Source organism: Enhydra lutris, unplaced genomic scaffold (genome assembly GCF_002288905.1).
Source record: "Enhydra lutris kenyoni isolate GAN:26980312 unplaced genomic scaffold, ASM228890v2 scaffoldscaffold20, whole genome shotgun sequence".
In the NCBI taxonomy this organism is placed as follows: domain Eukaryota; kingdom Metazoa; phylum Chordata; class Mammalia; order Carnivora; family Mustelidae; genus Enhydra; species Enhydra lutris.
The window spans coordinates 7,073,169-7,087,511 of NW_019154104.1; the positions used below are offsets into that span (position 1 = coordinate 7,073,169).

The 14,343-nt window shown below is 45.1% G+C and overlaps 1 protein-coding gene across 1 annotated transcript in view; it reads left to right on the forward strand.

Annotated features, from left to right (window-relative positions):
- Positions 1–234: 234 nt before the first annotated feature.
- Positions 235–14,343, forward strand: part of LOC111148667 (potassium two pore domain channel subfamily K member 10) — a 126,271-nt gene continuing 112,162 nt past the window's right edge. The window contains exon 1 of the mRNA XM_022505435.1: positions 235–286. Within this exon, the coding sequence (XP_022361143.1) occupies positions 235–286 (52 nt within the window). The remainder of the gene's footprint in view (positions 287–14,343) is intronic.

The following is a 14,343-nucleotide window of genomic DNA, read 5'->3' on the forward strand; positions in this document are numbered from 1 at the left end:
CAGGGGGCTGCAGCTGGCCTCCCCTCAACCGTTGCCAACACCTAAGCCGTTTCCAGCCTCTCCTTAGGCAGTCTTTCCCACTTATCTTTCTCTGGGGTTCCTCCACGAGCCAGTCCGAGGCTCCCCCATCCTTGGAAATTGTTTTGTTGGACTGCTGTACCGAGGCGTGTAAAGCTTGAGGACTTTATTATTATTTTGATTCTTTTCATTTCCTCCCCTCTGGGCAACGGAGCAATGAAATTTCCAATCGAGACTCCAAGAAAACAGGTGAACTGGGATCCTAAAGGTTGGTATTTCCTACTTTTGGCGGCCCTCGCCCTGCCTCCATCTCCTGCGCGCGCGCGCTTCCATGAGTGGAAGCACTCTTGCTCCTGGCGGCGTGTGTCCTGAGGCTGGAAAATGCGCCTGGGAACCGCAGCGCGGGTGGGAGGAGGGCGGAGGCAGCGTGGGTTCCAAACCCAGATAGTGCCTGTCATTACTACATAATCATTGTCCCTCCTGGATTGTTTCAAAAACCTATTTAAAGATACACCAAGCCGGCTGTTTGGCTTGAAATCACACCAAGTGTCGGTATTTGCTTTTGACTTTCTGTGTGCGAGTGTGTGTGTGTGTGTGTGTGTGTGTGTGTCCTTTGTTTCTGGTGATCTTTGTCTCTCTGGCAGATGGGTGGGGTGCCTCCCCTTGGACCTGGAGCTGCGCCGCCTGCCCAGGGTGTCCTCAGTGGGAAAGGTTTCCTGGCAGCAAGTGGGGCTCAGATCTGCGGCAATGGTCCCTAGAGGTGGCCCTTCTCAGAGGGCACGTGGAATAATGGAGCCCAGGGGGCCTTTGAAGTCTTCCCTCAATCTTATTACCAAACCAGGCAGCTAGTTTGACTCAATCGGAGTAGAAGTGGGAGGGCGGAAGGGTTTGTGAGAAGGGTGGGGCTGGCAAGGGCTGGGGAGGGGGCACGGAGTGTGTCTGCCTGAACAGTAGTGTGGTTTACAAGCTCTGATGAATGTTGGACAGTGTTTCCTCGGCGCAAAAGAGAGCGACTAAGACAGATTTGTGTGTGTCTAGCGTTGACCGCCGCCGTGTCTGTAATTAGCATACAGATGTTAAGGCCCCTCCAGAGTGATTGGTGTGGGAGCAGAACAAGTTGAAACCAAGTGTCCAGTTTTGACAAGAATTCTTCAGCTCCTCTGAAGCTGGGTCCAGCCAGGCAACACCTCTGTGTGTATTGGGTTAAAATCTGTTTATCTGATGTGTGTAGTAGGTACGTTTAATTTTTTTTTTTTACAAGTGCATTCATTCTTTTCTCCAGACCAGAAAAGAGGAAACACATTTATTTGTTGAGTAAATGTCTTATAAACGGCTATTATAGAATGAGGGAAGATGTGTTGCCTATTTCAACACTGAAGCTGTCATACCTTACTGCAACGCAAACCCAATCCAGTGTTGTCGTTGATCTCTGGAAAGTGTGTCTTGGCTTTTTATTTTATTTTATTTTAATTTTTTTTAATCCCTGTAAAATGTATTTATTGAATACCTACTACTTACCAAATGCTATCCCTGGAGATATAGTTAGAATAATATAGACAAAGCCTTCTTTAAGTTTGTGGTGAAGGAGACAGACCTAAATCAGTCAATGCACAGTATGGGGCATAATTACATGTTTATGTATGTTTCATGAAGGAGAGCATCAGGGTGTTAAGAAAGTGATAGAAAATACTGACAAGGATCAGGGAGGGTGGGTAGTCAGGGAAGGTAGTCAGACACTTGTACTGAGACCTGGAAGAGATGTAGTGATTAATTGGCTGCTGAGGAGATGAACTGATGTGGAAGAGGAAACAAGTGCAAAGGCCCTGAGGCAGAGGGAACATTTGTATTTAAGGAACTGAAAGGCAGTTTCCCCTGGCTAGAGCAGAGAGCAAGAGAGTGTGTGTTTTGAGGTGTGGCTGGTGGAGCCATAGGGTCAGACCCCAGAGCCTCGTGTTGTTGTAGGTAAGGTGGGGCTGTGGGGTGGGAGGAGGAGTGTTGCCTTTATCCTAGGCCACAGAAAGCTGAGGAGAGACGTGATCTGAGCTCAGTTTCAAAACAAATGCTGTGTGACTCTTGTGGATGTGAAGGACCAGATAGCATGGTGACATGGACCAGGGTGTTAGCTGTGAGGTAGAGAAGTGGATTGGGTAGGGAGCTATGGATGACAGAAAATCAACAGGTTTTATGTGAATAGAGTGTGGACATGGAATGACTGGGAAGGCAGCTAGGGCAGGACCAGTCTTGTGGGAAAGCTCGTGAATTCAGTCTGGGACTTGTAGAAAGGGGGTTGTCCTGAGCCATCTGAGACGTGTGTCAAGTGGGCAGTTGTCTAAAATGTCATGTTGGGATCTTGAAGGAACTCTGGTCAGGATGGAGGGCTGTGAAGCTTGCCTTGGCTTTAAGAATACATTTCTATATGATCATCATTGTATATATTTATATCACAGAGGTAAACACAGAAGAATCCAACATTTTACAGCCTGACACAGTGAAGACATACACAAGTAGCATCTCCAGTCACAACTGATGGTGCTAAAAATGAAAAGATTCTGATAAAAATACCGACATTTAATGAGAAATCATTGCATGCCAGGTGTTTTATGCACATTATATCATAGAGTTGTTCTCATAATACTTATTCAATGAAGTCAGTGCTTTGTCCCCACTTGACAGGCATCAGGATACCACTAGCTGCCTTCCAGTAAGATGCTTCGGGCACAATTGTTCTTGTAGGTGGGGGTGACGGCAGTCTTTCCTAGCCAGGGGGTGGAGGCAGGAGGAGGGTCAGGAGTGGAGGTAGCATATCTCCTGACTTGTAACACTACGTGTCAGGCATTGTGAAGTGCTTTTCATATATTAAAAAATATATTACCCGGGGTCACATAGCTAGTAGATGGTGGAGTTGGACTAGAGCAGGGGTCCTTATATATTCTTTGAATCTATCTCTTAAGTCTATCTCTTAAATTATTGGGACCTCTGGGTCTTGCCTGGTGAGACTCTCAGAGCTCAGGGACTGGGGAAACTCACTGTAAGGAGAAAGAAAAGAATAAAGAGGAGTTGGGGGGTGTGCAGACGAAGGGAGACTGAAAGAAGAGAAGGAAGAAGAGGAAGAAGAATTCCTTTTCTACTCATTCCTTTCTTCATTAACCTATCTGGCCAAACAGCATCTCTGCCTCTACCGCTGGTGGGCCAGTCACTGGCCACTGGGCAGAGTTCTTTGGAGGTTTGGTTTTACACAGACCAAGTATGTTTAGCAGAGCAGAGATGAAGGAGAACCTGGCATTCTAATAGACAAGGGAGGGATGGTTCTATGGACTGTAGGATTTGATGTTAACAGACTTGAACCTTCAGGTGCTCACAGATCGTGGAAGGAAGTTGTAATTATGATGTTTTGCTCACAGTCCCATTACCTGACAATTTAATAGCACAGAATGAAGGTGGATTGAGAGCAGATTGGTTTTGATTGCACTTGTGTGAATTAAGCAAAGCACTGTCAAGAGGTTTCGGTGGAAAAATAAGACCTAAATGTAAAATGATCATTCTCTGGTGAGCTGTGGCCTTCCTCTGTATTTGTAAAGCTGAGCCTACAGCAAAGAGAGTAACTGCTTGCATAGGACATACGGAAAAGTAGGCTGCCACTAAGTCTTGGCTTTCATGAGCATTTTACATCATTGGGATCACTTGTGGATGATTTTTTTGCTGAAAACTGAGATTGGTTTGCTGCTTTTGGGTATCTTAAGGGATTTTAAAGATTTTATTTATTTGAGAGAGAGAAAGAGAGAGATGGAGGAGGAGGAGAGGGAGAGGGACAAGCAGACTCTGTGCTGAGCGTGGAGCCCAATGTGGGGCTCAATCCCCTGATCCCAAGGTCATGACCTGAGCCAAAATCAAGTCAAATGCTCAACCACCTGAGCCACCCAAGTGACCCTCTTGAGGGCTTTTAAAAATCAGTAAGATCATCAAACAATAACCCCACACCTCAAGGCAAGCATATCAATATGGTATAGAAAATTCTGGATATGGGGGAAAAATAGTTTCTAGAATGAACCGTAGCAATCATTAACTGTGTGACTTTGGGCAGCTCATTTAACCTCTGGGTTTTACCTTCTTCCGGTGTGCAAAGGGGCCATTGACATGGCTTCTCCAACCCTATGTCTCCAACCCTCTTTCTTGATTTGACCTTTGGGCCGCTTGTCTTCCTTTTGTTCCTCAAGTGGATCAAACTTGTTCCTGTCTCAGGAACTTGTCCTTTCCACTGCTTACAATGCGTGTTCACGTGGCTGGCTCCTTTCCACCTTTGAATCTCAGCTCAGATGTCACTTTTTTAGCAAGGGCTTCCCTGTCCCATCTGAAGACCTCTCCTTTTGTTCCTTCCCCAGGTCTGTCCTTTTCTATTATGTCAACTGCTCAGTTGTCTTCCTGGTACTTGTCATCATCTGAAAGCATCTTACTCATGTGTCTCAGTTGATGCCAGCCTTCCTCGCTAGCCTATGAGCTTCACGAATGGGCACTTTTCCCATATTGTTGACTGTTAGATCCTCAGTGCTCCCAGGAAGTGCCTGGCACGTAGTAGGCATTCAGTAACTTTTGCTGAATGGGTGGATGGGTGGAGGGTTAGAATGGAGAGGATCTCTAAGTCTTCACCCATGAAGGAAATTCCAGGACTCCTCCAAGCTACAAAGGGCAAATACAACTGAGGAGAAAGGAAGGATATCCCTAAATAATAGGGTATCGGAAAGGACGTGGATATTCCCACATCTTGCAAGCTCCTATCTCCCTGAAGTCTCTAACAGAATTTTCCTTCTGCTCTGCCTTTCACCAGGAGTGATAGTGCCAGGGGGGAGGGGGGCGGGGGGTGGTGAGGTAGGGGCTGGGGCAGGGAGGTGACCTAGCCCGACAAAGATATGGTTGGTGTCCAATTAGTAATTTGGCTCATATTAGCTATGGATACGTAGCTCTTTTTAGGTATGTAAATCTACTTAAGGAAGAAGCAAAGCTTCAGAGCTGGAGTTGTTTTTTGTTTTTTTGTTTCTTTTTAAAGCTGCATTTTCAGTGCATACTTTAATGCAAAATTCCAGAGAGACCTATATTGTATGTGTCTAGCACCTTTCAGTTTACAGAACACTTTCTACAAATTATCTCATTTGTTCTTTAAAGAACCCTACTTTTGTTGATATTCGAGTCTTAGATTTACTGATGGGAATAGAAAGAGGAAATGAGTTATTTGGGGGCCCAAGGTTGCAAACAGGCAGAGCTGGGGCCAACCCAGTCCTTTTGATACATATGTCCAGGATCATTTCCCTCAAGCTTCCCACACTTCCAAGGTCTTTGTTTATCTCATACGCTCTCATTGCTTCTTATCCAAAAGTGTATTCAGAAGTTTCTCTGAGAGATTTAGAGGAAGAAGACTCCCAGTTGTTGGGTGAGTTCTGAGACAATGGCTGTTTTCGGCAGGTCATGCGCTGGTTGGCACTTTATCTCATGAGTTCAGTTGAAGACCCTTGAATTTCACTTCTGCTCTCCTGGCTGAAAAGAGATTTCAGTGTCTTGTGAATGTGAGCCATGCTCAACTTGCAAGGTCATGGAGCGCTATCTTTATTAACGTGTTTCCAAACACACATTTGTATAACTTAGGTTTTTCTGGAAAGAAAATTATCTATTTTTGATTTAATGTCCAGCTTTCAGGAGATCAGCATTCCAAATGCGATTAATAATGTGCCCAAATCACCACAATTATCCTAGAAAGTAAAAAGGAAAGACGGTTCCAAAGATCGTCTGGGCCAAGATTTGGCTCAGGGTTGTTTTCCAGCAGTGTCTGAGGGAGGTTCATCATCCTCTTGCCAATGCCAGCGATTGCTAGGTAGAATTAAGATGGGGCAGGTTGATTTTGCTATTTCACCCTGTTTCCAAAACATCTGTGTTTTGGCTCTGTATGCATCTGCTCTGGTTCTCATAACAAAATACCTCAGACTGAGTGGCTTATACAATGGAAATTTATTTTCTCACAGTCCTGGAGACTGGAAGTCTAAGATCAAGATGCCAGCAGGGCCGATGTGCGATGAGAGCTCTTCCCTTGGGTTGCAGATGGCCACCTTCTGGCTGTGTCCTCACAAGAGGAGAGAGAGAACACTCTGGAGGCTTCCCCTTCTTACAAGGGTTACCAGTGTTATTGAATTAGAGCCCCACCCTCATAACCTCATTTAACCTTAATTACCCCCTTAGGGCTCTATCTTCAATACAGTCATGCTGGCATTTAAGGTTTCAACATATGAATTTTGCAGGGGACACAATTCAGTCCACAACAGGCTCTATATTAGCATCATAAATCAGGAGCATTCTAAGAAGACAATGTGTACTTTGCAGGAAATTGGGACACTTCGACCACAACTGAGATATGGTGCAAAGGATATCTACTGTAGGCCCAGAACTAGGGGCCCACTGTTGGCAAGAGAAGGGTTATTGAGATAGTGGGTTCTTTTTACTTTTAGTCCATAGAGAATTAGAAGAGTTTAATGAGACTGAATAAAGCCATTTTACTGAGAGCCAGTTAGGGGGTTTCAGTTTGGATAGCTTCCTTGGCCGAAGCATAAAGGTGAATTAAAGGGAGAATCTGGTGCTGTAGTCCAATTCTGTTCGAAAGGGCACTTACCAGATGATGCAGACAGAGATAGAGTCTGTTAGGGGCTCCGCTCTGCATGACTTGGTTATGGAATCTACTGAAATGGGGCACGTTACACCCATCAGGCCAATGTTTTCATGGTGGTCAATGGGCCAACAGCTTTTGGGTTCTGGTCCTGGTGGTATTCTCAGTGGAGACCTTATTGTTTGCTGATCTAGGTCAGGCTCACGCCTGTTACCCAGAATGGAGAAACAAAAACCTCCTATTTAATTTCAAGAACATTTATTTGTGGTTTGCTGACGGAGTTTGAGATTTTTTTTTTCTCCCCTCATAAGTGTCTGGGACTGAGTACTATGAATCCAAAATGAAACCCGACTTTCGAATCCTCCATTTAGGGTTGGGGTGGTGGTGGTGGTGAACACCAGGGTCAGTGGGGGGGGGCAACAATTGGGGGGGTAGTTATTATCTCTTTCTCCTCCATTCCCAGAGCAGGAGGTGGAGAGGCGGGTGTAAGAGGTGGCCTGGAGGGGTAGGTAGATAGGTAGGTAGGATTTCAGGGGATTCCGTTTATTATACTGCCACTAATTTTTGGTTCCATGACGTCCCCCTGCCATGGAGGGGACTTTGAAGCAGAGTAGAATGGTGACAAAACACAGGATTTGGAGAGTTAACTGCTGCAGTACATAACTCACATCATCATAGGGAACTTTACCTCCCTCATTCCTATCTCCCTTCCTTATTCCTTCCTTCCTTCATCCTTTTCTCCCCGTCTTCCTACAGTTCTCATCTCAATCACTATCTTTTATGCAAAGGATCTTAATTTTTTAAAAGAATCATCTACCCAACATAGGGGTGGTGGTAATGTTTTTAGTTTAAAAAGGGATGCTCGAAGAGAGTGTAGGTTTACTAAGTGTTAGGCATCTGGAAGTCATGGTGGCCTTTGCAGAATGACCCCAAATGCTATTAGTATTCTTTCTTTTTTTTTTTTTTTTTTTTAAGATTTCTTTATTTTCCTATGGAGAGGAAGAGAGTGAGCAAACAGAGGGAGGGGCAGAGGGAGTGGAAGAGAGAGAATCTCAAGCTGGCTCCACACCCAGCATGGAGTCTGAGTGGGGCATGATCCCAGGACTTCAAGATCATGATCTGAGCTGAAATCAAGAGTCAGATGCTCAACTGACTGAGCCACCCAGGTGCCTCTCTATTTGTATTTCTTAAACAATGTAATACTAGGAAAATGAGTTTCTTATGTGTAAGCATGTCTGTAGGCCCCCCAAATATCAAATAGTTTAGCAGGATGAAGACAAATAGCATAACTTATTGAATTTAATGAATATGAGCCTGACAGTCTGAATATATATGCTTGATATTGGGTGTGATATCTGACAATTTACTTACTTTTTTTTTTTTTTTAAAGATTTGATTTATTTATTTGACAGACAGAGATCACAAGTATACAGAGAGGCAGGCAGAGAGAGAGGGGGAAGGAGGCTCCCAGTGGAGCAGAGAGCCTGACGTGGGGCTCGATCCCAGGAACCCAAGATCATGACCCGAGCCGAAGGCAGAGGCTTTAACCCACTGAGCCACCCAGGCGCCCCTAATATTTACTTACTTTTATCTTATGAGACGAGAAAGCAGTATCCAAATGTTTAAGAAAAACTGATGGGAGATAAAGTTTAGAGGTGAAAGGATTCTATCCCTTGAATTATTTTTTCTGTCTGCAAATTTGGGGTCAGTTGTCGTTACCCATTTTAACCACGAACCAACCTGGGTCAGCCCCCAGATTCTACTGGTTGAGAATGTTACCTTAGGCTAAAGGCATTCATTTCTCATGTTGGAGTTTGAGGCCATAGGGGAAGCAGTTATGGTAGCTCTGGTTCAGTATATAGATCCTTAAAACCTGGTAGAAGTAAATGTATGTTATATTCATTTAACTTAGCTTTGGGACTATATGCCACCCTCTTCACAGTATAGGAGCTTAAAGTGGAAGAATCTGGGTTCTAGTGCTGGCTCTCCCACTCTGATGGTAAAGGAGAGAGTTGGGCTGTTGATGGCTCAGTTACTTCCATGCCTTGATTTTCTTAGGTCGCCTGGGTTCCAATTTGAGCTGTATCACTTACTAGTGGCTGATTTTGGCAAGTAGCTTCATTTCTCTGTGACAATCTCATCTGTAAGATGGAGATGATATTAGCCAGTCTTCTCCTCGCACCCCGCCCTCCTTTTAAAGATTTATTTATTTATTTGAGAGAGAGAGAGAGTGTGTGTGTGTGTGTGTGTGTGTGAGCAGGGGATGGAGCAGAGGGAGAGGGAGAGAGAGAAAAAATCATTAAGCAGACTCCCCTCTGAGCACAGAGCCCAACACGGGGCTCCATCCCAGGACCCTGAGATCGTGACCTGAGCCAAAATCAACAGTGGCCACTTAACCAACTGTGCCACCCAGACTCCCCAGCCTGTACTTCCTTGATTTGCTATGTGGATCCAATAAAGTGACATATGCTGACTTTCAGAAGCATCTTGGAGCATTGCAAAAGCTCCATGAGTGGTACCTGTATTATGTTCTTATTATGTCTGAAGGGGTCTCCATTCCGGGAAGTTACAGAAGACTCCAGTTCCAGTCACTTGAGAAGCATCTGTTTCATTTTCCAAATCATCTGGGAGGGTGGCCTATTGCACACTGCCCCTTCCTGGGACTCTATTCAGCTGTCAGTTAAAAAACCTAGATTGTTTGGGTCAAACGAGAGAAAAGATCGGAGGAAAATACACAGTTTGGAGTCATAATACTTGAGTATTATTCTACCAATGAGTTCTTGTTCTACCAGTTTTATCAGTAGACAATAAATTGGACAAGTCATTTAACCTTCTTGAGCCTAGGTTTTCTCCTGGGTAAAATAAAGATCACAGTCAGCACCTGCTTCACAGTTGCTGAGATGATTAAATGAGTTAATAAATGTGAACAAGCTTTATAAACTGTTAAGTTCTAGACAGCATTTCCTGAAGTGTGTTCCTTAAGATATAAATTAATCTCTTCAGATGCTCTGAGGGAAAAAAAAATGGTTTCATGGTTGGTGTACAGAATGATATGTGTGCTCTCTCATTCTTTCCTGGAGAGTGGGTATTGCTGTGTAAGAAAGACTTTAACATTTGGTGGCTTAAACCAATGACAAATATTTATTGTCTCATAGCTTTTGTAGATTAGGAATTTGGTAACAGCTTAGCTGAGTGGTCTGGCTCAGGAGTCCCTCAGTGTTTGTGGTCAGATGTCAGCTGGGGGCTGCTGTCATCTGATGGCTTGACTGGGGCTGGGGGATCTACTTTTGAGATGATGGGCTCATGTGACTTGCAAACTGCTGCTGGTTTTGGGGGAGAGGCCTCATTTCCTGCCAATGTCACCCTCTCCAAGGTCTTTTGAATATCCTCCCAGCATGGTGGCTGGCTTCCTCCAGAGCAAGCCATTTGAGAGAGAACAAGGCAGAACCGATGAGGTCTTTTATGACCCAATCTCAGAAATCACATATTATTCCTACAATCACAGTCTTTTCATTAGATGTGAGATACTAAGTTTAATTCATACTTGGGGTGATTAAGCTCACTTTGGAAGGGAGGAATACCAAAGAATGTGAGGACATATTTTAAAATCACCATAAGCATTTACCTTCTTATTTATTGGAGATATATATATATATATATACATATATGTATATATATATATATATATACACTAAGTTTCAGGTATTCTGCTAAGTGCTTTATAGCCATTAGCTCATAAAATCCTCCTTATGGTCCAAAAAAAGAGAAACCAACCAGACGACATGACTGTTCCTGTTTTCTGAATGAGGGGGCCAAGTCCTACAGAGCTGGAGTAGCCTGCACAGAGTTCCGTTGTAGATCTACGGCTTGCGCTGGGTCTGCCTGTTAAAGTCAGAGCTCTTACCTTTACCTGTATGCTTCCTCTGGTAATCTGGTAGTACAGAAACCTGCTTGGTTTTGTTTAGCTCTGCATTTCCCACTTACCACAGAACAATGATTCACGGACCTCCATTTGCCCCTCCTCCTACCCACTCCTCAAAATGGTATTTCAGAAAGTCAGCAAGTATGATGATGGTTTATATAAAATAGGACTCTATGGTCTTGTAATAGACCCCAGTACACCTACCAGTCCAAGCAGATGATTGAAATACAAAGAGCATGTGCTGAGCCTGCCTTGGGCAGGCACCATGCTATGTGTACATCTGTAGAACATTCACCAAGAAATGACCGTTCAATAAACCCAGTTTCTTCTGATATCGGAGACTATGTGACAGCTCATGGGCCCACTTCTTTTCCAGATTCCCCTTCCATGACAACCCCCTTCCTTTATAGATCCAGTGCCTGAAAACCCACCCTCCTTGGATAAAGCCAGAAGAACGGGACGTCCTTCAGGCTGAGCAGCAGAAATGTCAAGGACTGGGTGTGTGGTGTGTTTTTGCAGCAGCCCTCGTTCTGTATGGTGTGACTGAAACAGAAGTCAGGACGTAGCCAGCATGGTGGGGTGGCATGCTGGGGGATGAGGGGCCCAGCCAGCACCTGGGAAAAGCCACCAGTGGAGGCCTGTTAGCGCTCTCTGTCATATTTTGAGTAGACTTTTTTGGGACTACCTTGTTGCTTTCCCTGTACATTCTTTTTTTCTTTATTTTTAATTTTTTTAATTTTTTTTTAAGATTTTATTTATTTGACAGAGAGAGATCACAAGTGGGCAGAGAGGCAGGCAGAGAGAGAGAGAGAGAGAGAGAGAGAGAGAGAGAGAGGAGGAAGCAGGTTCCCTGCAGAGCAGAGAGCCCGATGTGGGTGGGACTCGATCCCAGGACCCCGAGATCATGACCAGAGCTGAAGGCAGAGGCTTAAGCACTGAGCCACCCAGGTGCCCCTCCCTGTACATTCTTGAAGAGAAAACAATTTTCAGGAAGGATGCATCCGATGCCTTAGAGGTTGACATGTTTCCTGAGGCATTTTACATTCCGAGGAAAGTTTTGGAGCTTCTGTGTCCTGAGTGAGAGGAGAGTAAAGACAGTTTCTTTTGAGTGCCACTACTGGCTTTGTTGAATATGTTTCTTCCTTCACAAAATGGCAAAGAGGCCCTAGGACCAGGAAAGGGGGTTGAAGGAGGCTGCCTGAGGCCCCCTCCCCCAATCACATTCTGGAGCCAACTCTCATGGCGTCTGTAACCATAGTAACCACAGCCTGGAAATTTCTCTGGATACAGATATGCCATTGTACTCACCTTCTGGTCCTGTTATTTTCCCCTCTATTCCTTCATCCCAGAATGCCCCCCCTCCCCACCGCCTCCACTTACCCCTGCAAAGAGACAGACTTTCAGAGTGATTTTCACTTCTGACTGATTCTTCTATTTTCTGAAGCCCGGTTGGCACTTCCTGGACCCATAACTGGTTCATTATGAAGCAACTGAAGCCCCATGCACATCACTTCCTCAGCATTTCCACTTTTACTATGAACAAGTGCTCATAAGTCGTCTAGTAGGTGTGATTATAACTGTGCAGAAGGATGGTGGCTCGTGGCACTCTGTTTAAAATAATGCTCCGGCAGTTCGTTTGGTTGAGACCTCGGGAGTATTTGGAAGTGTTCTTAAAGAATCGAAAAAGCCAGCGAGGCACAGTGAGGGGAGTCTCAGGAGACCCAGAGTTTGGTGCTGGCTGGAGAGTGAGGTGGGCATGGCAGCATGGGGGTGGGGCGGCAGGAGCCGCCAGGGGTTCGTAGGGTACATAGTAGGTCACATGAGAGACTTTTGTTACTTTCTTAAAATAAGGCAAAGGCACTGAATGGTTTGAAGTAGGAGGGTGACATAACCTGATTTGCATTTTAAAGATTATTTCAGTCACTCATTAATTAAAAGGTTGATTCAGCAAATGTTTATGGAGGATGCTTCCTATGGGCCACGCATGGTGCTGGGTGCCTGACTCACCTGGGGGACTTTGTGTCTCCTTGTGAGAACTGTAGGAATGTTTGAAAAACATCCAGGCAGGAAAAAAGCTTTTCTTGGCATCTTTGTTTTATGATAACGCATTCCAAACTCCTGGTTGCAAATGGGAGGTGTATCTTAAAGCCAAGCCACTGCATTTTCAGTTTCCATTCATTATAATAATCTTTTCCCTGGCTTTGTTACATGGCCCTTGATTCTGTCATAATTTACATATCTGGAGTCAGTGAATTAATAAACCAAAACCTATGGAGTGCCTGTATTTTGTATTTCAGACGCTTTTCAGAAGGATTTGACTATCAGTCCAGCATAATGGGCCTGAGAAAAATTGCCAGCATCCCCTCCATCCCCACTGTCACTTTGTGTCTGGAGCGTTGAGAGGCATTGTGACATTGGGGTATTTCTCCTTTGACTATAATGGGAACCCCTGAGTCGCTGTGGCCTCAGCTGCAAAGGCCTCCCAAAAGCCCGAATTAATGAGACGCTATGATGTGCGGGTCCCTTTCTCTGGCAGGGTGAGAACACAGATTCTATAGGAGCATGAATGCCTGCTGTCAGGCAGTAATGTCTGCATTCAGACTCAGTTCTAAAGGCAGGCGCAGCGGACAGCCCCAGGAGGTGGGATCTGAGAAGCCCTCTTAGTCCTTGTCTGTTGCTGAGCCTCCTCCGTCCTTCCTGGGACCATCAGATTGTCTGAACTCTGTCCGCTAACTCTTCCTCAGCAGCCTTTCCTTCACCGGGTGGTTGTCCATAAACATTTATTGACTGAATGCCCACAGAAATGGGGCTAGGCACCAGACACAGAACGATAAGACCTGAGGCTTTATACCCAGAAAAGTCGCAGTCTAGCTGCTGAGCCAGGTGCATGATCAGGTATCGTGATATACCACGATCAAAGTGCTGATCGAGAGGTGGATTAAAATGTCATCATCTCCAGAACGTATCTTGTTAAAATGCAAATGTCTTTCTTCGGGATAACATATGAACTCTCAGTTACCCAGTGGTGCAGCCATGTTAATCAGGTTTTTAAGAGAGAGCTGGGCCCAGAGGGAATGGAACACAGGACCTAAATGTATTGCGGGGGGAGGGAAAAATCAGGAGCAGGGAAGACTGGCTTTGGGAAGGAGCCCCAGAGGGAACACCTGGAGGACCCTGGAAGTGAAGGCTGTGTGATGGGGGTGGGGGGATGAAGGTGTCACAGGGGCAGAGGGCAGAAGGTACCCAGAGAACAGGAAAAAGACACCGAAGGCAAACTTTCCCTCTTGTAAATGTTATCCGGTTCACATGAAATTCGCTTCAGAAATCGGAAGGGAATTTTGAGACATGTAACGGAAAACATTGGAGTCTAGAGAGGTGAAGTGACTTGCCTTTGACCAGACGGCAGAGAGAACAAAGCTCATCTTTGCCTCCGTATCTGCTAACCTCCATGATTCAACTTTGCCTCTTAAGGTAAAGCCAACAGGTGCTGCAGCCCGTTTTGAAACGCTTTCCCTTCCTCTGGGAAGAATTAATGAGGAGCTATAGCTCTGTAGAGCCTAGAGCATATTAGTTCTGAGGTTCCATACTAAATTCTGTTAGTATGGATGTGAGTGTATATTCAGCCCCCTAGGGAGACACCCGTTCATGGATTCAGCAAATGTTTGTGGCATGTCTTCTTTGTGCTCAGCACTGTTCCAGGCCTGGGGTGCAGGATCGACCGACACAATTCCTTGCCTTCCTGAAATGTCGCACCTGGCCA